The 21,333-nt window shown below is 71.3% G+C and overlaps 6 protein-coding genes across 7 annotated transcripts; 3 read left to right on the top strand and 3 right to left on the bottom strand.

Moving 5' to 3' along the window:
• The first annotated feature begins 175 nt into the window (after window positions 1-175).
• On the top strand, window positions 176-2,424 carry YPEL4 (yippee like 4). The gene is made up of 5 exons (XM_068194514.1): window positions 176-447; window positions 986-1,291; window positions 1,756-1,799; window positions 1,900-2,008; window positions 2,200-2,424. Exons 2-5 carry the CDS (start codon window positions 1,145-1,147, stop codon window positions 2,287-2,289), a joined length of 390 nt encoding a protein of 129 aa, XP_068050615.1. The 5' UTR covers window positions 176-447; window positions 986-1,144; the 3' UTR covers window positions 2,290-2,424.
• A 445-nt stretch (window positions 2,425-2,869) lies between these two features.
• Window positions 2,870-5,991, bottom strand: SERPING1 (serpin family G member 1). Its single transcript, XM_068194482.1, has 8 exons — window positions 5,850-5,991; window positions 5,594-5,663; window positions 4,993-5,479; window positions 4,770-4,907; window positions 4,482-4,685; window positions 4,196-4,338; window positions 3,671-3,890; window positions 2,870-3,175 (listed from the first exon to the last, which is right to left on the bottom strand). The coding sequence occupies exons 2-8, from the start codon at window positions 5,660-5,662 to the stop codon at window positions 2,934-2,936; spliced, it is 1,503 nt and encodes a 500-aa protein (XP_068050583.1). The 5' UTR covers window position 5,663; window positions 5,850-5,991; the 3' UTR covers window positions 2,870-2,933.
• A 151-nt stretch (window positions 5,992-6,142) lies between these two features.
• Window positions 6,143-7,843, top strand: UBE2L6 (ubiquitin conjugating enzyme E2 L6). Of its 2 annotated transcripts, XM_068194503.1 has the most exons (5): window positions 6,227-6,255; window positions 6,741-6,815; window positions 6,952-7,041; window positions 7,402-7,588; window positions 7,658-7,843. In XM_068194503.1, the coding sequence occupies exons 1-5, from the start codon at window positions 6,235-6,237 to the stop codon at window positions 7,816-7,818; spliced, it is 534 nt and encodes a 177-aa protein (XP_068050604.1). In that variant the 5' UTR covers window positions 6,227-6,234; the 3' UTR covers window positions 7,819-7,843. The 2 variants fall into 2 exon arrangements, with proteins under 2 accessions (XP_068050605.1, XP_068050604.1); XM_068194504.1 differs by lacking the exon at window positions 6,741-6,815 and having other exon boundaries at window positions 6,143-6,255.
• Window positions 7,844-8,026: 183 nt separating this feature from the next.
• On the bottom strand, window positions 8,027-11,401 carry SMTNL1 (smoothelin like 1). Its single transcript, XM_068194516.1, has 8 exons — window positions 11,177-11,401; window positions 9,982-10,525; window positions 9,608-9,785; window positions 9,418-9,451; window positions 9,184-9,324; window positions 8,568-8,670; window positions 8,344-8,495; window positions 8,027-8,257 (listed from the first exon to the last, which is right to left on the bottom strand). Exons 1-8 carry the CDS (start codon window positions 11,221-11,223, stop codon window positions 8,113-8,115), a joined length of 1,344 nt encoding a protein of 447 aa, XP_068050617.1. The 5' UTR covers window positions 11,224-11,401; the 3' UTR covers window positions 8,027-8,112.
• A 457-nt stretch (window positions 11,402-11,858) lies between these two features.
• On the top strand, window positions 11,859-12,832 carry TIMM10 (translocase of inner mitochondrial membrane 10). Its single transcript, XM_068194515.1, has 2 exons — window positions 11,859-12,094; window positions 12,568-12,832. Exons 1-2 carry the CDS (start codon window positions 12,024-12,026, stop codon window positions 12,767-12,769), a joined length of 273 nt encoding a protein of 90 aa, XP_068050616.1. The 5' UTR covers window positions 11,859-12,023; the 3' UTR covers window positions 12,770-12,832.
• Window positions 12,833-13,852: 1,020 nt separating this feature from the next.
• RTN4RL2 (reticulon 4 receptor like 2) lies at window positions 13,853-18,140 on the bottom strand. Its single transcript, XM_068194452.1, has 3 exons — window positions 17,886-18,140; window positions 15,196-15,683; window positions 13,853-14,807 (listed from the first exon to the last, which is right to left on the bottom strand). Exons 1-3 carry the CDS (start codon window positions 17,917-17,919, stop codon window positions 14,064-14,066), a joined length of 1,266 nt encoding a protein of 421 aa, XP_068050553.1. The 5' UTR covers window positions 17,920-18,140; the 3' UTR covers window positions 13,853-14,063.
• Between the last annotated feature and the right edge of the window lie 3,193 nt (window positions 18,141-21,333).

Genomic DNA, 21,333 nt, shown 5'->3' with positions numbered 1-21,333 from the left:
TGGGGCTCCCCCTCTCCCCCCCCCCGATCCCTCGGGATGAGTCCCGGGATCGTTTGCATGACGTTCGCACGACATTTACACGCAGTCCCGCCCCCCCCGCCTGATTTATATCTCGCGGGGGACATGAGGGGACAGGGACACGCGGGGGGGCACTGGGGACAAGGCAGAACACGGGGACGTGGGGGGACAGGAGGGAGCGGGAGGTGCCCCGGCGGCCGCAGCGCATCCCCGGCGGCCGGGCTGACGTCGGAGGGCCGGGCGGTGACGTCACGGCGGCTGTGGCGGGTGGTGACGTCACGGCCGCGGGATGAGTCACGGTGCCGTGATGCGGCTCCCGGGCACGCAGGGCCCCCCCGCGCCCGCCCCGGGGACAGCGGCGACAGCAGCGGCAGCGGGGAGAGCGGCGGGCGGTGAGCGGCCCCGGGCCCCGGGAAGCCACGGAACCCGGTACCCCCCCCATCGTGTCCCCCCGAGACCCCCAAAGCCCCGCCGAGGCCCCCGTCGTGTCCCCCAGCGCTGCTGACATTGCCCCACCACGGCGATATCCCTGTCCTCCTTCACCGCCACCGCAAACATCCCCCCCAGCACCCTCCCGGGGACCCCCGTCATCCCTCCCGGGACCCACAGCCGACCCCTTGGAACTCCCATCAGCGCACCCTGGAGCCCTCATCAACCTCCGGGAGGACCCCCATCCTCTCCTGTCGGGACTCCCATCATCCTTCCTCCGCTCCCCCATTCCCCCCGCCCGGTACCCGCAGTTTTCCCCCTCAGGACCCCCATCATCTTCCCGGGGACCCCCACGCTTCAGGAAGAGACCCCAGACCCAGCCTGGGACGCCCCCCTCCCCCAGTCCCTCGGGTCCCCCGTGCCCCCCCGCCTCTCCCGGTGTCACTCCTGCGATGAAGCGCCCGCTCTCGGCCGGCTCAGTTCCCCTGGGAGGCTGAGGAAGGGGTCCCCCCTCACCGCCCCCCTTCCCCCTTCGCAGGCCGCCCCCCTTTTCCACCTCCTTCTGCCGGGGGGCCCCGGCGGAGCCCCCCGAGCCCGGCCGGGCGGGACGGCGGCTCTGGGCGCGCTGCTGCGCTGCTTCCCCTGCGAGCGGCTGTGCGGGGGCTGCGCGGTGCCCCCCGGGGCGCTGCCCCCGGCCATGCCGCCCCCGGCCCGCCGCCGCCTGCCCCCCGCCGCCCGCCTGCCGCCGCGCACCTTCCGCAGCTACCTGCCGCGCTCGCACCGCACCTACAGCTGCGTCCACTGCCGGGCGCACCTGGCCCGCCACGAGGAGCTCATCTCCAAGGTGCCACCGCCACCCCCGGGCTGCGCGGGCACCGGCCCCGTGCGCTGGCACAGCGGGAGTCCCCCTCGCCGCGTCCCCGGCGGGGTCCTAGGACAGCGGGTGTCCCTTCGCCGTGTCCCCAGAGCGCTGAGTTTCCCCCCGCGGTGCCCCAAGTGTCCCCCTGCGGTGTCCCCAGGGTGGTGAGTGCTCCCCCTGTGGTGTCCACGGTGGCCGCTATTGCCCCAAGGCAGGAAGCATCCTCCCCCTGCAATCCACGGCGCGGTGTCCTGGCGGTGGCAGGTGACCCGCATGGTGCTCCCACGGAGGTGGCCGTCCCCCCCTCAGTGTCCCCGAGCTGGCAGGTGTCCCCCCGCGGTGTCCCCAGGCCGGCGTGCTGCACGGTGGCGGGACGGGAGCAGGACATGGAGGGAGGGGTGCCGGGGGACGTGGGGGACCCACCGGTGACACTCGCCGTGTCCCCACAGTCCTTCCAGGGCAGCCACGGCCGTGCCTACCTGTTCAACTCCGTGTGAGTACCGGGGGCACCGGGGCTGGCAGCGGGGAGGGGGAGCCCGGGGGTCCCCGGGCCGGCTGTGCCGAGCCTGTGGGACCCGCCCCTCTCGGTGCAGGGTGAACGTGGGCTGCGGCCCGGCCGAGCAGCGCCTGCTGCTGACGGGGCTGCACTCGGTGGCCGACATCTTCTGCCAGAGCTGCAAGACCACCCTGGGCTGGAAATACGTGAGTGCCCCCCAGCTGGGACCCCCACCTGCTGCGGGCACTGCCCGGGGGCCCCAACCCCTGTCTGGGCACCCCGACCCCTGCCCTGGGCGTGTCTGGGCACCCCAAACCTTTGCTGCGGACACCCCCAAAGCCTGGGGAAGGCAGCCCCCGTGGGGGCACGGGGGAGCTGACCCTGTGTCCCCCCCCAGGAACAGGCGTTCGAGAGCAGCCAGAAGTACAAGGAGGGGAAGTTCATCATCGAGATGTCGCACATGGTGAAGGAGAACGGCTGGGACTGACGCGGGGGCGCAGCTGGGACTGGGGGGATGACCCCCTCCTTGGCACCTTCGCTGTGCCCCCCGGTGCCCCCTGGGGGGCACCAGCCGCGGGGGTCGCGGGGCTTTTCTAGGACAATAAAGGCTTTTTTTTAGGAAGGTGCTGGTTGTCACCTGCCCCCCACGCTGCCACCACCCCAGCTCACCCTGGCACGGAGCGGGGGGGTCCCTGGTGGCCCCAGCCTGTCCCTTCCCCTCCTCACACGCAAGAGGCAGGAGGTGGTTGGTGCATTTATTGGGACGCCGAGCTGGGGGGGAAACTGAGGCACGGGAGGAGCAGGGACCCCCTGGTGCCCTGGGGAGTGCGAAGGGAGAGGAGAGGAGAGGAGAGGAGAGGAGAGGAGAGGAGAGGAGAGGAGAGGAGAGGAGAGGAGAGGAGAGGAGAGGAGAGGAGAGGAGAGGAGAGGAGAGGAGAGGAGAGGAGAGGAGAGGAGAGGAGAGGAGAGGAGAGGAGAGGAGAGGAGAGGAGAGGAGAGGAGAGGAGAGGAGAGAGGGGAAAAGGGTAAAGGAGAGATGGAAGCAGGGAGAGGAGGAGACAGGGATGGAGGGAGGAGAGACATGGAGGGATGGGAGGAGGGAGGACAGGGACAGGAGGAGCGGAGTCTGGGCTAGGGGTCGCTGAGACGGCCCATGAAGACGGGGAAGTCGCCGGTGTTGTGCCAGAGGACAAAGAGGAAGGGGCGCAGGGCCTCCAGCACCAGGGCCGAGCGCGCCACCGAGGTGGCCATGGCCGCCGCCGCCTCCACGCCAGCCTCGTCCAATGCCAGCACCGCCCGGTGCCGCGCCGTGTCCACCGCGGCCGGGCCCCGCGCCAGCCCGCACAGCTCCGCGTCCAGGAACAGCCCGAAGTCTGCGGCACACGGCCTCAGCGCCACTCCCGCGGAACACGGGGACAGCGGGGGCCGAGGGGACACCAGGGACGGAGGGGACACCAAGGGGACCCAGAGAAAACCAGAGGGACAGGGACATGGAGACGCAGGGACCCGAGGGACACTGGGGATAGAGGAGACACCGGGACACAACGGGGACACCGGGGGGCGCCAGGGGACACTCAGGGAACACGGGGGAGATGGGGGATATTCGGGCCGCTGGGGATAATTTGGGGATTCTGGGACATTAGGGGCGCTGGGGACATGGGGGACACCAGGGACACGGGAGTGTGGGGGGCCTCAGGGGAGACCAAAGGTAAAGGGATACCGGGGACATTGTGGTCTTTGGGGACCCTGGGAAGTGACCCCCAGGGGAGGGGCCCGTGACAGCCTGCAGGGAGTAACTTCACCGCACAGGGAGCGATGTGAACCCGCAGCCCAGCCAGCCCCTGTGGTGCCATCAGAGCTGTCCTTACCCATGTCGTGGACCAGAGTCACCACGTCCAGGGCGAGGTCGAGGCGCAGGCGGGGCAGGGACAGCGCGGTGGCCCGGGGCGGGGTGCGGGCCGCCCGCCGTAGCAGCGCCAGGAAGGTCGCGGGGTCCAGCGCCCGCTCCAGGGTCTCCAGAGGCTCCAGGGGCCCCCGCGGCATCAGCACCACGAGGCTCAGCCCCCCATTCAGCTCCAGCCGCCCCACCTGTGGGGCAGAACCCACCTAAGGGCCACTGCGGGGACCCCATGGACTGGCACACCAACGGTGCCACCAGAGAGGTGCCAGCCTGCCATCCCTCAAAGTCCCAGGGGAGCGAGATCACAGCCTGTGCCCCTTTCAGTGCCAGGGGAGTGACATCAGCCTGGCATCCTCCCCGAGTGCTGCAGGAGTTGTATCACAGCCTGGCATTCCTCCTTAGTGCCACTGGAGTGACATCATGCCATTATCCCCCCAGCAGTGACCCCCCAGACTCCCCCAGCACCTGGTGGCCAGTCCCGGCCAAGGGCTACCTGGACCTGCAGGCGGGAGTCGGTGAAGGAGGCCACCGGGTACTTGGCGCTGGTCATGGTGGGCACCTTGCGGGGGCGGTGCCCGGGCCGCAGGAAGGGCAGCAGCACCGTCTTCTTGCGGTCCAGCGGCGTCCGCCAGGCGGCTGTGGGGACACGGCACCGCGGCTGCGGGTGAGGGGCACCGGGGGCGGCCGCACAGGCCGGCCTCAGCCCCGCGCCCCATGCCCGGGGGGCGTCCGGGGGATGCCCAGGGGTGCCCGGGGGATGGCGGGTGGCGGGGCCGTACCGCGCAGGTGGACGGCGCTGAGCAGCAGCAGGCTGGGCTCGGGGGGCAGCGCGGACAGCAGCGAGGGCAGCAGCCCCTCGCTGGCCTCCCGCACCCAGGCGTTGATGCGCTGCAGGTCCAGGCTCTCGTTGCCGCTCAGGGCGTATGGGCGGGCGCCGTAGAAGCGCAGGGAGTCGTTGAGGAAGCGGGGCCGGAGCTGCAGTTCTGCGGGGCGGCACGGTGGTCCCGGTGTCAGTCCGGGTGCCCAGCGGGCAGCGGCGCCCCATCGGCACCCGGTGCCCGCCTCACCTGGGTGGTGGAAGATCTGGGCAGCCGAGAAGAGGCCTGGCGCGCTGGCCAGCTGCTGCAGGGCGCCGTGCACGCAGTGCAGCCCCTGCGGGTACGCCAGGAGGGCGGCCAGACGCTCCTGGGTTTCTCCGCGGGCGCCTGCGGGCACAAGGGAAGCTCAGCGCCGTGCCCCGGCTGGGACAGCGGTGACACAGCGGGGCCATGCCCGCGGGCAGCCCCTCACCTAGCAGCAGGTGCGAGAGCCCCACGGCGACGTTGATGGGGGAGAAGAGCAGGTTGGCGTCGGGCTGGGCAGCCTCTGCCATGCGCTGGTAGAAGCGGAGGGCAAAGGTGACCAGAGCCTCGGCCACGGCAGCCCGCTGCTCCCCCGTGGGCTCCCCGCAGGTGTCGGTCGGCTCCTCGTCCCCAGGGCACGGCGGGGCGCTGGTGCCAGGCGTGGGCACTGCCGTGGTCCCATTGGCTGCGGTGTCCAGCTCCTCCAGTGCCCCCTCTGGCGCTGTGGGTCTGGGGGAATCTGTGGGGGAATCTGCCCAGCCAGGCAGCCCCTCGGGGTGAGCGCTGGGGGTGGGCACGGGCAGAACGGTGGCCCCCACGTCCTGCAAGGGAGCTGGGGTACGAGCAGGGGGCACAGGGGGCACAGGGGGCACAGGTGGTGTCGGGGACTCTCTGAGCAGTGTCATCCAGCTGGGAGAGGCTTCCAGAGTGAGCACCTGGGCACAGGGACTTGAGTGAGGGGGGCATGGGGCACCCGGGTGGGGGACTCAGATGAGGCAGTACAGAGGGGTGTCGGGCACAGGGAGCCCGTGTCCCTGGGCCACACTTACCGGGGTGACAGTGACGGTGGCTGTGGCTACTAGCCACACCAGAAGCAGCCAGAGCGTCTTGGTGGGCATGCTAGTGGGAGAGCACAGGTCAAGGGCAGGACAGACACCCAGCATCCCCCATCCGGGCACCCCGCACCCCCACTCCCTGCACCGCCCGTACCCCCACCTTGTGCAGCCCAATCCCGGGGTGACCCCGCTCTGTCCCCCCCGGGAGACCGGCTGTGGGGGGTGGGAGGAAGCAGCACCCCGGGCCCACCTGGGTGTCCGGCGGGTCAGTCCCTGCGTGTCCAGCGGGCGCCGGCAGATCTGGCCGGGTCCGACCCTGCCTGGTTAAAAATTAAGGAGGTTCCCGTAAATCAGCCGGGACACGGCCAGTGATGCGGGGGCGGCCAGGGGGGTGCGGAGGCAGCCGGGATGCGGCCCCGCGTCCCGTTTTGCTCCCGTCAGCCACCCGTCTGCGCGGGGCTCCGGCTGTCACCCACCGCCCCCGGGACCCTCGCGGTGACGGGGGTCGCCGGCCGCCCCAGGCCCCTCTGTCCCCACCCACACGTGCCGGGGGCGCGGCCGCAGAACGTCGTCCCACCCACCCAGGGGCGTGACCCCACGGAGCCCATGCCCATGGCACCGGGGCACCGATCAGCATGGCCGGGCGGATCGCCAAGGTGGGTACCGGGGGCACCGGGACGGGACCAGGACTCCGGCGCCGCTGCGGCACCGGCGCGGGGGTCCTGGTGTCCGCACCGGAGCGGGGGCCGAGGGGAGCCGAGCTCGCGGTGCGGGGGTCCCGGTACCGGGGTGTGAAAGGGGGTTCTGGGGAGTGTTAGTGTTAATGCTAGTGCGGGGATACCGGTACAGGGGTGCGGGAGAGGCGGTGCTGGGGGATGTGAGTGCCCGGTGAGGGGGTCCCGGTACCGGGGAGAGGCAGTGCTGGGGGTGTCAGCGCCTGTGCGGGGGTCCCGGTGCCGGGGTGCGAGAGAAGCCGTGCTGAGGGATGTTAATGTCCGGTGAGGGGGTCCCGGTACCGGGGAGAGGCAGTGCTGGGGGTGTCAGCGCCTGTACGAGGGTCCCGGTGGCGGAGTGCGAGGGAAGCAGTACCGGGGTGGAGGGTCTCCGGTGCGGGGGTGACAAATATCCCAGCACGTTTCAGTTTCGTTTCCCCGGCGGGGCGGCCCCGCTCAGGGGTGTGTCCACGATGCCGGCCCCGTCCATAAAAGTGTGCCCGGTAATTAAACCCTGCCTATTAAGGCGCGGCCTGCAGACCGCCCCGCCCAGAGGCGTGTCCCGGGTGGAGGATTAAGCTATGGAGGCGTCTCTCGGGACACACCTCCGCCCACACCTGCCCCACCCCTTCTCCGCAGGAGCTGGAGGAGGCGCGGCGCTGGGAGGGGGCCCGCGACGTGCGGCCGCTGGACGGGAACGTGCGGCGCTGGGGGGGGCTCCTGCTGCCCGTGCGTGGGGAGAGGGCACGGGGGGACGTGGGGGCACGGGGGGCTGCGGGGAGTCCTGGGGAGCGGGGGCCGAGGGGGTCCCGTGCGCATGGGGGACATGCGGGCTTGAGGAAGGATGTGCCCCTGGGGGCACGGGAGGGACTGGGGGTGACCCTTGTGACGGGCGTGTCTCACTGAGTGAGGGTCCCTCTGAGGACGCTGCGGGTCCTGGGTTGGGGACACTGGGGGCAGGTTCCCCTCCTGAAGGGCTCGGGCTGGCACGGGGGAGTCTCTACGGTGGGCACCGGGTATCAGGGCTGGGCAGGGCCCCCCGATGGACTCTGTGTTAGAGGGGGCTGAGGTGCCTCCATATCCCGGCAGAACAACCCCCCATACAACACGGGCGCCTTCCGCTTCGAGCTGACCTTCTCTCCCAACCACCCGCTGGAGCCCCCCTGCGCCACCCTCCGCACCCCCATCTACCACCCCAGCGTGGACCTCGAGGGCCGCGTCTGCCAGCCCCTCACCACCCACGTGCACTGGGAGCCCACCACCCGCGCCATCCAAGGTGGGCACCGCGGGGACAGGGGCACGGTGCAGGGGGGTGCCTGCCCCTCTGACCCTCCTGCCCCTGCAGTGCTCCAGGACCTGCTGCTGCAGCTGGACAGCCCCGACCCCCAGCGGCTGCTGCGGCCGGACGTGGCCCGGGAGCTGCAGGAGCGCCCCGAGGAGTTCCGCCGCCGGGCAGAGGAACACACCCGGCTCCACGCCGAGCCGCGCCTGGACCCCCACACATAAGGCAATAAATTCTCTCCATCACCTGCTCTGGCTCCGTGGTGCCTCACTGGGAGGGTGGGGGGCTCCAGGAATTGCTGTCCCCCACGTGCCAGCCCTGGGGGATGTCACCCTCCTGGTGGCAGAGCCAGGGCTGTGCCCCAACCTCGTGACAATGCCCAGACACTCGCTTGGTGCCAGCCTTCCTCCCTCCAGAGACGAGGCCACCACCTCCTGGAACCACGGCCTTTACTGCTGGGGGACAGAGCAGGGGACAAGGAGGGGGATGGCACGGGTGGGGGGCCGTGAGGGATCCTCTCAGCGCTTCTTGGTCTTCACGAGTCCCTTGGCCACCAGGCAGCGGTACAGCTCCTGCACGTACGTGTACACGCACTTGGCGTCGGGCACCGGCAGCCGCACCATGTCCTCCACCTCCAGCAGTGGGGCACAGCCCGCCCGCTCCCTATGGGAAGGGACGCAGCGGTCACCGGGGCCAGGGGTGGCCGGGGGGACCGAGGGGACCGAGGGGCCGCGGCTGCGCTCACGCACTCGGCAGTGGCGAAGGCCAGAGCGAAGTTGTCCCGGCGGGCGTTGGGCTCCAGGGCGGCGAAGTCGAAGGCGTCGGGGAAGAAGCTGTGCAGGAGGGCGCAGAAGGCCAGGCCGCTGCCCCAGCTCCCCGAGAAGTTCTGCACGTCCACGTGCTGCGCAGACAGGGGGGTCAGGCCACCCCCGGACCCCCCCGGACCCTCCCGCCACCGCCCAGCTGCACTCACCGGGTACCCACGAGTGCGGGCGCGGCACCACTCCAGCAGCATCGTCTTGACCGTGGCGGCCCCTCCTGAGCGCCGCAGGTGTGGGGCTGGGCCCTTGGCAGCCCTGGGGGGACCTGGGCTGTGGGATCCCCACACCCCACCGTCCCTCACAGGGACCCCAGCCCCTCTGTGACCCCATTACCCCGTGGCTATGGGCCCCCAATGCCTCACTTGCCCCATGGTCACACAGGCCCCCCCTGTCCTACCCCCCCACCACTCCATGGACCCCCCATTCCTCCCTGTACCCCTCATTGCCCCATGCCCCCCAATATCTCCTGTGTCCCATACTGTCCCTCATTGCCCCTTGTCCCCCCTGTACCACCCCTGCCCCACAGACCCCCAGTTCTCCTATGATCCCATTGCCCTGTGCCCCCCAATACCCCCACTGTCCCATGCCCCCGCTATGCCCCCCAATTTCCCCTGTACCTCCCATTGCCTCATGGCCTTCCAAGACCCCCACTGCTCCATGGCCCGTCCATCCCGCTGTCCCTGGCTGTCCTATAGCCCCCCCCAAGACCCCGGGTCCCCCATTCCCTCAATGCCTCTCCTGCCCCCCACGGGGCCAGGCCCCCCTCACCCTCCGAACTTCTCCAGGATGGCGCTCCGCCCCTGTGCCCGGGTCCCCACTCGTGGCCGTCCCCCGGCTCCCTCCAGCCTCAGCCTCTGTCCCGCCGAGCCGGGGGCTGCCTTGTCCCGTGTCCCCCCCGCTGGAGCACCCCTGCAGGCACACACGGGTGGGACAGCATGAGCAGGAGGCTGTGGGGGGCCATCCCTGCCGTGGGGTACTGGGGTGCCACCCTTGGGGACACACCTCTTGCTGCCCCCTGTGTCCTCGGCAGTGCCAGCTGCAAGGAGAGAGGAGGGGTCATAGGGTGGAAGAGGGCACCCACACCCCCCTGGGCACCCCTGGGGCGCAAGGTCCTTTCCCTTGGGGAGGATGGACACTGTGGGGGAGCAGTGACCCCAGAACACTTGGGTGCCATCGCCCAAATGGCTCTTACCTGTGGGGGACGCTGGGGACATAGGGGACGTAGGGGACGTGGGAGATGTAGGGGACACAGGGGACGTAGGGGACACGGGGGACGTAGGGGACGTGGGGCTAGTGGCCCCCTCTGGGGATGAGCAGGGAGGGAACTCAGGCCACAGCTCGTCGTCCTCGTCCTGAAGCCAAGTGGGTTCCTGTAAGCAACAGGCAGGGTGGCACTGCCAGCACGGTCAGTGTCACTCACACAATGTCCCTGGCACTGTCACCCTGGCCCTGGCACTCTCACCCTGCCCCAGTAAAGCCACCCCTGTCCCCATCCGTGCCGCAGCTGCCCTCCCCACCGCCTCCTGCCCTGGCTGTGCCGCCACCTCCCTTCCGACCCCTCCTCACCTTTTGACGCCGGGTGTTGCCAGTCGCTGCCGGCGCCGCTTTTCCCTCGGTACCCTCCTCGGCACCGGCTCCGGTGCCCCCGGCTGTCCCTGACTCGGCATCTCCACCACCATTCCCGGCCTCCCCGGCATCGCCCCCGGCACCCCTGGGTGCTTCTGCCCCGCCATCCTCGGCAGCCTCTCCCCCCGCACACCCCCCTGAGTCCCCCGTTTCCTCTCCTGAGCCCTCCGTGTTCTTCCCTTCACCCCCCGTGTCCCCCGCATCGCGCCCCACTTCCCGAGCTTCCTCCCCACCCCGGGGAGCCGTCGCCTCCCCGCTGCTCTCCCCCGGCCCCGCGGCGGGGTCAGAGGGGGTGTCCGGAGTGGGGCTACCGCGGGTGGGGGTGCCGGGGGTGGGGGTGTCCGCGGTGGGGGTGCCGGGGGTGGGGGTGTCCGCGGTGGGGGTGCCGGGGGTGGGGGTGTCCGAGGTGGGGGTGCTCGCGGTGGGGGTGTCCGAGGTGGGTGTTCCAGCGTCTCCCAGAGCCTCCATGTTGCTGCGGTCACTGCTGCAGGGGCACAGGGCTGTCGCTGGGGTGCCCCCCGATGACGCCGTGAGCTTGCCCGTGCCCCCTACAGCCCCCCAGCCCGGCTACCCCCCCCTCCTGCCCCTGTCCCCACGCCCTCCTCCAGACCCGGCATTCCCACGTTGGGCACCCCAGCTGCCCCATCCCGACTTCCCCATGCCCCATCCCGGCACCGCAACAGCACAGCCCGGTCTCTTCACGTCTTCCTGCGGCCCCCCAAGCCCCAAACCAACCCCCCCCCCATGCCCTCATGCCCCATGTCAGCACCCCTGTGCCCCCTCCTGCCCCCATGTCCCCTCTCGACCACCCATATCCCATCCCAGCACCGGCACGTCCCTCTCCCGGCCCCACGCGTCTTCTCCGTGCCCTCCAGTTCCCACTGCCGGCCCCCTATAACCCCTTCCCGGTATCCCTTGCTGCCCTCCGGTGCTCCTCCCCGGTGCCCCCCAGCCCGCACGCTCCCGGCCGCTCCCCTTCCACCCCCGCCTCGCGTAGCCCCGTTGCTCCCGGAGCCCCCCGGAGCCCCTCGGCCCGTACTCTCCGGCTGCTCCCGCTCCGCCGCCCCTGCTGCGCCCCAGCCCCCCCGCCCGGCGCTATTTTTACCCGGCGGGGGCAGGTGCCGCCTTCACTCACCGCCCACCCGCGGGGCACGCGTGGGGCCGGGCCGGACACCCGGCCATGGCTGGGGAGGGGGGACACGCCGACAGCCCCAGCCGGACAGCGGCGACACCCCAAAGCAGCCCACGGGGAGGGGACCGAACCGTGCCGTGCGACCCGAGGGGCACAGAGGACACGGACACCCCGGGCAGGGACAGGGAGAGACTTGGGGCACACGGGCGAGGTGGGGAGCACAGACACGCGGGGGTGTACGGGGGACACAACGGGGACACGGGCACACGGGGGACGTGGGGAGCGCGGGGGGGAACAGATTCCAGGAGGGAAATCGGGGACAGAGACACGTGGGGACACAGGTCACGCGGGGACAGCCCGGGCAGGACGGCGGGACACAGGAGGACCCAGGGAGACGAGGAACCGGGGACACAGGGGGAGGGACCCGAAGCCCCCCGGCCATGCCCGGGTGAGGTCGCGGCGATGGCCACGCCCCCTCGTGCACGGACACGCCCCCTCCTTGTGACCACGCCCCCTGCGGGGCAAAGGCCGGGCAGAGCGCGCGCTCCGCCGCTCCTCTCCCGCCGCTCGGCCGCCGCCGCCGCCACGCCCCTTCCGCGGGACCAATCAGCGACAGAAGCGCACCCCTGGTCCCGCCTCTGCCTGCACTCGATTGGTCGGCGCGGGCGCTGGGGCGGGGCCACTGCGCGGGTGGGCGGAAGCGCGGCGCCCACGTGGTTCCTGCAGGGAGCCGCCGCCGGGTCCCGAACCGAGCGGGACCGTGGGGGTCCAACGGGGCGGATCCGAGCTGGGCCGGTTCCAGAGGGAACGTGATCGGGGCTGAATCCGAACGGGGCCGGTGCTGGCCGCCATGGATCCGCTGCGGGCTCAGCAGCTGGCGGCCGAACTGGAGGTTGAGATGATGGCCGACATGTATAATCGGTGAGGCCCGCCGGGAGCGAGCATTGGGGCCGTTGGGGTACCGTGGCTTGAGGGACACTATCGGGTGTCAGAGGCACTGGGGGACCCGTGTGCTGGGGTTGTAGGGGAGTGCGGGCGTCCTAGGGGACACCCGGGAAATGGGGAGGGAAACCCGAGATGCCTGAGGATGGGGGACGGCGGGGGGTCCTAGGGGTGCCCGGGTGGCGATGATGGAGGATACTGGGCTTGTTGGGGTGCAGAGGCCGGGGTCCCGGTCGGTGAGGATGCGGGTACAGGAGGTGTTGGGTTGCAAGGGCTGGGGGTGCCGGGGATGGCGATAACGGGGGGTGCTGAGATGCGGGACTGGGTCTCGCGGGGTGATGGCGGGGTACAGGAGAAGTTGGGGTCGGGGTCCTGGGGGTGGCGATGGCGGGGTACAGGGTGTACTGGAGTCCCGGCTGCCGCGGGGCTCAGGCACGGTGCGGTCCGTGCAGGATGACCCAGGCGTGCCACCGCAAGTGCGTCCCCCCGCACTACAAGGAGTCGGAGCTGTCCAAAGGGGAATGCGTGTGCCTGGACCGCTGCGTGGCCAAGTACCTGGAGGTGCACGAGCGGATGGGCAAGAAGCTGACGGAGCTGTCGCTGCAGGACGAGGAGCTGCTCAAGCGAATGCAGCAGGGCAGCGGCACTGCCTGAGCCCCCACCCATCACCCCAATAAACCTGGGGCGTCTGCTGTGCTCCCCTCGCCCCCCAAACCCTCCCTGTGGCCATGTGTTGGGGTACGTGGTGCCCGTGGTTGCTGCTGGGAGCCCCCCTTGTTGTCCCCAGCTGCCACGTGCCGTGTCCTTGTGGGGGGCACCCAGGGGTGCCCCCCCGCCTGGGCCCAGCCCGTGTAATCCCCTGGATTAGGCAGAGCTGGGCTGAGCCCCTTGTAATCCCCAGTGGGGTGGGACAGGGCTCAGCCCCTCCCTGTCTGTCTGTGCTGGGGGTCACCAGAGGGGACAGCCAGGGGGCCCTGCACAGGGACACAGCCCCCGAGGGGCAGGGCACAGGGACACCCTCACAGGGACACTCCCAGAACACCCAGCCCTGTTTGAGGATGCACAGATGGGACCACGTGGGGACAACCCAGGGACACCTCTGCCTGGGCAAAGACCATGTGGGGACAGCCAGAGACCAGGGGGGAGGGGGCATGGGGACACCCACGTGGGGACAGTCTGCGCACACACAGACGGACACCCCCGCACACCCCCAGGGACACTCGGAGGGGACAAGAGACCCGAGGGACATGAACACCCAGCGAGTTACACCCGCTGAAGGACACCCCACGCTGTGAGGGACAGCTGCCCCGGGGCAGCCCAGGGGTGCCCCACGCCCAGAGGGACCGAGCGCAGGGGGTGGGCGCTGTCCCTGCGCCCGCAGCCCGGCAGCGTGTGCTCCATCTGTGTGCCAGCGCCTGCGGGAAGTGGGTCAGGCTGTGCAGGGCGCGGGGGTGGCTCTGCGCCCCGCTGCTCCCGTGACACCCGCCAGCACTCTGCGAGGGGTGCGGGGTGTCGGCGTCACCGGAGCCAGCGTGTCACCAGCCCCGCGGTGGCGCTGGGTGTGCTGGGGGGTGCGTGTGGCCGCACGTCCCGCGGGGGGTGTCCATCCGTCCGTCCCCCCCGCAGCGCCCTGCACGCCTCGCTGCCTTGCCACCCGCCGCTTCCATCAATATTTCAGGAGCAGCAGGCAGTGACCTGGAACGACAGTGGCCCACCCACAGCAGCCAGGCCCCGCTCTCCCAAAATAAGACCATTTTTAATAAATAATTTCCCACCTTTTGGTTCCTGTTGGGGGTTTTTCCCGTTCAGGATGGGAGGGGACCCCCTTCTGCATCCTGCGCCCCCCCCCCCACTGGCTGTTCCCCACAGTTCTTGAGGCCTCCCCTGGGGAGAAGGGGGGCACGGGCACCCCGAGGAGCCGAGACCCCCCTGGGGCGCCGAGGGGGGCTCAGAGTTGGGGCAGGATCAGAGCCAGGAGGGGCAGGAGGACGGAGGGCCGGCGGGGCGCGGCGGCGGCCATGGGGGCACAGGGGTCATGGGGGCAGCTGGCGTCCTCAGGGGGCCCGCGGGAGTCCCGGGATGGGGGGGGCGGCCGGGGCTGGGGTCCCCGCAGGTCGTGGGGGGGCAGCCCGTCGCGGTAGAAGGCGGAGGGCGGCGCGGCCGGGAGGGTGCCGGGCCGACCCAGCGCTCGCCCCGGGGTGCCCATCACCGCCACCCCATTGCCACCGCCGCCGTTGCCATCTTCCATCTCCTCCTCGTTGTCGTCGTCCTCGGGGCAGGCGTCGAAGTCGCGGGGGCGGAGGTTGCGCAGGTCGGTGCCACGGCGGTGCGGGGGGCTGGCGCAGGGCACCGGGGAGCTGGAGACGCGCGTGCGGCGGAACCAGGCCCAGAGCGGGCGCGCACGGCAGTCGCAGGCCCAGGGATTGGCGTTGAGGCGCAGGAACTGGAGCGAGGGCAGCGCGGCCAGCGGGTCCCCGGGCAGGGCCACCAGGCTGTTGTTGAACAGGTAGAGGATGGTGAGGCGCGCCAGCCCCCCGAAGGCGCGGCGGTGGATGGCTGCCAGCCGGTTGGCGTGCAGCAGCAGGCGGTCCAGGCTCGACAGCCCCCGGAAGACGCCCTCCGACAGCGCCCGCAGCCGGTTGCCGTGCAGGAAGAGATGGCTCAGGTTGGCCAGGTCGGCAAAGAGGTCGTCCTGCAGGGAATGGGAGAGGGGTGGGTGTGGGGTGGGGTTCCACTGTGCTGTTCTGTGGCCCTGCCTGGTGGGCATCAGCTGGAGAGCCACTGGTGTGGGCCCCACAGAGCCCTGCCACGAGTCCTAGTCCTGCCAGCATTGCCTGTCACCCTCTCCTGTGTCTCTGCTCCGTGAGCGTCATGCAAGACCTTGTCCCACGTCCGTGCCATGCTGGTGTCACCCGTGGTCCTGCCCCACGGCCATCACCCTGCTCCCTCAGCATCTCCTCTCCTGGCCCTGCATTCTGGCCTTGTCAGCACAATCCTGTCTCCATGGTTTGTCACCCGTCACCCTGCCCAGCCCCACCTCTGTGCCGTGGAGGCATCGCCCAGCATCCCACCTCACCCACCTGGAGGTAGAGCAGCCCGTTCTCCTGCAGGTAGAGGTACTGGAGGCTGCGGAGGCCGCGGAAGATGCCGCTGGGCAGGTTGGCCAGCCGGCACCGGTACAGGTGCAGGGCCTGGAGGCGGTGGAGGCCGTGGAAGGTGTCGGGGGCCAGGACGCGGAGGTGAGGGTTGTCACCCAGGTCGAGCTCCTCCAGGGCGGGCAGGTGGCGGAAGGTGCCCGGCTGGATGGAGGAGATGTTGTTGGAGTAGAGCCAGAGGGTGACGGTGCTGGGCCCGAAGGTGCCCGCCCGCAGCGCCCCGATGACGTTGTTCTGCAGGAAGAGGCGGCGGGCGCCGGGCGGGAGCCCCGCGGGCACCGAGGAGAAGTTGTTGGCCTGGCAGCTGACGGTGGGCGGCGAGACGTAGCAGGTGCAGAGCGCGGGGCAGGCGGGAGCCCCGCCGGGCACCCACACCAGCGCCGCCAGCAGCAGCAGGGCCGCCGGGCGCCCGCCTGAGGGCACAGCGGGGCGTCAGCGCGGGGCACCACGCGTCCCCGACCCCCGCGCCGCCGCCGCCCGCCCCCCGCAGCCCCCAAAGCCTCCCGGGGCCGTGCCCACCCGCCTGGCCACGGCACTCCAGGAACGGCCCGGGCGCCTTGGATGGCTCTAGGAGCCCCCCGGCATCGTGCCCACCCCATCAAGCCATGGTTCCTTAGGAGAGTCCCAAGGTCCTGATCATTCCATAGGGCTGAGCACCCCAAGGAGGCCCCCAGGACTGTACCCACCCCTAGGGCCATGGTTGCCCAGGAGAACCCCAAGGTCACAACAACCCCATAGGGCTGGGCACTCCTAGAAGCCCTCCAAAGCCACGCCGGCTCCATAGGGCCATGGCTCCCCAGGAGAACGCCAAGGCCATCACCACGCTGTAGGGTCCCCCCCCCCGAGATGGGGGACTGTGCCCACCCACAGGGTCATGGGCCCCAGGAAGCCCCTGAGGGCCATGCCTCCCCAGGGACCCCCCAAGGCCATGCCAAACCACAGGGACACGGTCTCCTAGGAGATCTCTTGGACTGCAGACCCCTGGGAGAATCCCAAGGTCATGACACGCAATAGTACTGAGCACCCCTTGCAGCCCCCAGACCCACATCAGCCCACAGGACTGTGGTCCCCAGAGACCCCCCCCAGGGCTGTGCTGCTGCACAGCACCCAGGCCGGGCACCCCAAAAGGTGGCTGTCCATCTGTGACCTTCTGGGGCTGTTCCTGCTACTGGGGCCACGCCCCCCAGGGACCCCCAAAGCTCCCTGACCCCCCCTGCCGTGGCCACACTCCCACGGGACCGTGCCCGCCCCACGGTCCACAGGAACCCCTCACAGGGTCACAGACCCCCGGGACCCCCCTCACCCCAGTCTGGGGAGGGGTCCGTGCCCCCTCCCCAAACGGGGCGGTGCCACGTGCGCGCGTGCCGCGGCCACGTGTGGGGCGGGGCACGCGTGGGCGCGGGCTGACGACACCGCCGCCGCTCCGGGTGTTCAGCATCCCCCCTTCTCCCCCCCCCCCCCCACCCGTGTCCATCCCCCCCTCAGGCTGCAACCCGAGAGCTTCATCCATAATTCAGCCCGGCGGCCTGGATCCACGCCCGGGGATGCGTGGATGCGCCCAGTCGCCGCTACCGGGGGAGGGGAGAGGAAGGAGGGGGGCGGTGGGACCCTCCGGTGCATCGGAGGTCACACCGGAGATGCACCGAGGGGTCCCACCGCCCCCTTCCCTCCCTTCCCCTCTGCCGGTGCTCCACGAGTTGGGGGGGTACCCACCCCCCACCCACCCACGGAGGCGTCCGGCGCATCTGCTCAGCGCCGCCCCCCTCCCCCGGCGCCCCGTGCCGGCGTGCGCCCCCCACCCGCGTCCCATCTGTCACTCCCCCACGCCGCGGGCTGACTCAGTTGGGAGCTGAAGTCACCGGTTCTCAGCTTCCCCCCCCACCGGGTGCCAAACCCCCCCACCCCGGTACTTGCGGGTACCCCACAGACCCGCGGCACCCACCCGCGGCGTGACCCGGGCGCTCCTGGCTCCCCGCGGTGCCTACACGGGGAACCGTGGGGCGTCTCCACGCCGGGCTGGGCGTCCAGGGGTGCCACCGCGTACCCCCTGGGTCGTGGGGCACACCCCGCTGGGCATCGTGGGGTACCCCCGCTCCGGGCTGGGGGTCTTTGGGTGCCACCGTGTACCCGGTGGATCGTGGAGCGCCCAGAAGCCGGGCTACGCACGCCGGTGCTGCACAGGGTGTGCCGGGGTTCGTAGGGCACCCCCACGCTGCCCCGGGGAGCCCGGGATGGCAGCGAGTACCCACGTGTCATGGGGCACTCCCACGCTGGGCTGGGGGTCCCGGGGTGGCACCGGCTACCCCGTGGGTCATGAGACAGCCACACCTCGGGCTGGGCTGGCAGCAGGCACCTCGTGGGTCGGGGGGCACCCTCGCGCCGGGCAGCCGGGGGTCGCGGGGGGCTCAACCTGGGGTGCCCCGGGACTGCGCCCCCACGCCGGGCTGTGCGTTCCGGGGCGGCCCCGGGGTCCCCGCGCACCGGGGGCTCCCCACTCATCCCGGGGCACCCGCACCCCGAGCGCCGCGGGGCACCCCGAGCCGGGACCGAGGTCTCCGGGTGGCACCCCAGGGTTCACCCGACACCCGTGGGACCCCGCCCGACCCCGCGCCTACCTGGGGGCAGGTCCCGAGCCGTGGGGGGCCGCATGGCGGGGCGGCCGCTCAGGCGCTGCCCACCCGCGGGGTCATGGCCGGTGCCGGGGGGCGCTGCTCGCCCCCTTCGCCCCCGCCGCGCCGCCGGGAGCAGCAGCCGTCGCCGCCCCGGGGCATGGCACGGGTGGGCTCGGGCTCGGGCACGGGTGGGCTCGGCGCGGCGCTGCCCGCGGTTCCGTGGGGCTGAGCCCTCCCCGCGCCGCGCCTTATCCCGGGGCGGCCGCTCCGCCCCCCGCGCCGGCCCCGCCGTTTAACCCTTCCCGGGCTGGCCCGCCCCAGGCGGGACAGGGGTGGGCACAGGGACTCCCGGCGGGGACAGCGGGGACAGCGGGGGATGCGCCGCGGGCGCCCATGGGGGACACGCCCTGCGAGACTCAGGAGGGGGACTCCCAACGGGGACACGGGGGTGTGATGGGTTCCCCCCACGGGGAAAGGACGCAGGGCTCGCGTGGGGAGCTGTGAGCGCGGGACACGGAGAGTGGTCTCCGTCCGTCCATCCGTCCGTCCGTCCGTCCGTCCGTCCCTCCCTGCCCTTGTCCCACGATCCCTGGAGAGGCGCCGGGCTTTGGTGCCCCCATGGACGGCGGGACCCCGCGGGGGCTGCCCCCGGGGTGGGTGCGGCGGGGCCGGGAGCTCCGCATCCGGCGAGCGGCCGGGAGGGCGCGGGGGGCGGTGGTCCGCGAACCCACGCGGGACCGCGGCGCAGTTCGTGGCGCCCGACCGGCGCTGTCCGTGGTGCCGGCGCGGCGCTGCCCGGGCCGGGGCAGAGCGGGTGGCGGCGGTGCGGGATGCACCGGCCCCGCGCGGGCCCCACGCCGGTGCCGCGCGTGGGGGGGGGACGCGTGGCCGCGCGGGCTGCGGCGGCATCGGCACCGGCTGGCACCGGCGCGTGTTTGCGGCGCCGTCTCCGGCGAGCGAAATGCCACAAGCTGGTGCGGCGGCAGCCGTGGGAGGGGGCGTGGGCGGCGCGGGGCTGACTCAGGGGCCGCCATCCGCTCCCCCCGCCCGTGCCCCCAGCCCGGCCGCGGAGCCCCCGGCCGGACACCGCTGATCGGGGCAGGGCAGGGGGAGCCCGCCCGGGTGGGGCTGTGAGTGCTGGTGCCCACCCGCCTGGGGAGCTGCGCACAGGGTGGATAGGGAGGGGACGGACGGACGGACGGATGGACGGTGGAGGATGAATGGATGGAAGGAGGGGGCAGGTGGGTGGACAGCGAGGTGGAGGATGGATTGATGGATTGATGGACATGAGGAGAGAAGGACAGATGGACAGACAGATACACGGAGAACATCTGGAGATGGACTGGACGAATAGATGGGTGAAGGATGGGTAGGACAGACAGGTGGACAGGTGGAGGGAAGGGCAGGTAATGGGCAGCTGGATGGTTGTGGGACAGATGGATGGGATGGATAGAGTTGTGATTGGAAGGGGACAGATGGACAGGTGACAGACCGATGATGGACAGATGGATGGGTGACAGACAGATGGATGGGTGATGGACAGATGGACGGGTGATGAACAGACAGAAGGGCAGCTGGCAGAGCAGATGAGAGGCTGCAGCAGTGGGGACAGGTGGGGACAGACCAGGCAGCAAGCACTGCTGGATGGACAGAGGGACAGAGGAGAGGATGTAGCCAAGGGCAGGGTGACAGGAGGGCCAGCAGTGTCCTGGATGGGGCAAAGACGGGGGGTGGGGAATGAGGGACAGGCAGGGGACACAGCACAACACAGCAGAGTGGCACGGGAATGGCTCTGGGATGGTACAGCTGGAGTGGCCCAGGGATAGCGCAAGGGTAGCCCTGGGGCGTCCAGGAATAGCCGAAGGAGTGACCCAAGCATCACTGAAAACTGGCCCAAGAGTGACCAAAAGGGCGATCCAAGGGTGGCCCGAAGGTGGCGCCAGCAGGAGCGCATCTTGGGGACAACAGGTGAGATGTCACACCTGGAGGTGCCGAGGGGGGCACCCGCGGGGGGCGTAAGGGCGGCACCGGGGAAGGGCTCCGTGCCGGGACGGCCCCTCCTGGGCGGGCCCGCGGGTGACCGGGGCCGCTCCACCGAGGCCGCCTCCCGCGTCCCCCGAACCGCCGGGCCCGGGGGCGGGGCCCGGCCAAGCCCGGCAGCTCCGCTCCGCTCCGCCCGCAGTACGGGGGGGGGGCGGGAGGGGTCGCGACACCGGGGGCACCGGGAGCATCGGAAGCACCGGGAGCACCGGGCGGGGAGAGCCCGGTCCCCTCCCCGCCGGGCCGGGCGGGAGGCGGGTGAGCGGCGCGGGGATGCGGCGGGAGGAGCCGCGGGGCGCGGATGGGCCCGGATGGACACGGAGCGGCGGCGGGAGGGGGTTGTGACCGGGATGGGAGGATCCGGGAGAGGGGGACCGAGGGCCCTGGGCCGTGGCCTGCGGGGCTGGGCTCGGCGTGGACGCGATGCGGATGTCCGGGTGCCGGGGGTTCGCGTGGCGGAGCGGCGAAGCGGCGGAGCCGCGTCTGCCCCGGGACCGTGGGGGAGGCTCGGGGGGCCGGCACGGCGGGGCCCCACGGCTGCCCAACCCCGGCACCACGCGTGTGTCCCCCCGCCACACGTGTGCGGGCCAGGCCCCCGCGGCCGGGGCTGCTCCGTGGGGCGCGGGCGGTGCCCAGCCCAGGACACCGAGTCCTGCAAGGGGCAGCGGGGTGGGGAGGGGCGCCCACCCCTATGGCAGCCCCCGGAGGTCCTGTGAGCCCACCTGCCCCCTCCACGGCCCGGGGGGAGCTGGGGGGACACAGAAGGGACAGAGGGGACAGAGTCACTGATGCTGTGAACCCCCGACCCGAGCCGTGCTCCCTCGTGGAGGGCTCTCCGGTCGGGGGGCTCACCACCGGGGGGGGGTCTCACCAGTGTGGGGGGGTCACTGCTTGGGGGACTCACCCGTGTGGCTGGCAGAGACAGTGTGTCCAGGACACCCCAGTCAGGCCAGTGGCTGACACCCATAGTGAGTGGCTCGGGGTGCCCCAGACAGTGACCCCCATATGTCAGGGAGCCCCGGTGTCCCCCAGCTGCTGTAATACCCCCAGTCTGTACTATTTTTGGCCACTCAGGTGGCTAAAGATAGTACAGGTGCCCCCGGACCGGCCCCCCCCGGGCTCTGTCTAGGTTAATCTTCAGCTGCTGATCGCTGTAATGAGGCCTCATTACCCGACATCACAGCAGGCAGGGCAGTGGGACAGCGACAGGCCCTGGGCAGTGACACGGTGACAGGGGCTCAATGCAGCAGAGCCAGGCTGTGTGTGGGTGAGGGAGGTGGGGGGACACGGAGGACAGTGAACTGGGGGTGATGTGGCCTTGGTGGCCTTGCCAACCAGCTGTGGCTCACGGGGGAGTCCCAACTGCATTGTGGGGTGACCTGTTGTCAGTCCCAGCACGGGGACAGTCCCC

The sequence above is a fragment of the Anomalospiza imberbis genome, chromosome 6 (genome assembly GCF_031753505.1).
Source record: "Anomalospiza imberbis isolate Cuckoo-Finch-1a 21T00152 chromosome 6, ASM3175350v1, whole genome shotgun sequence".
Classification (NCBI taxonomy): Eukaryota; Metazoa; Chordata; class Aves; order Passeriformes; family Viduidae; genus Anomalospiza; species Anomalospiza imberbis.
Note: the sequence above shows the minus strand (reverse complement) of the source record. Positions and strands in the feature narration are given on the sequence as shown.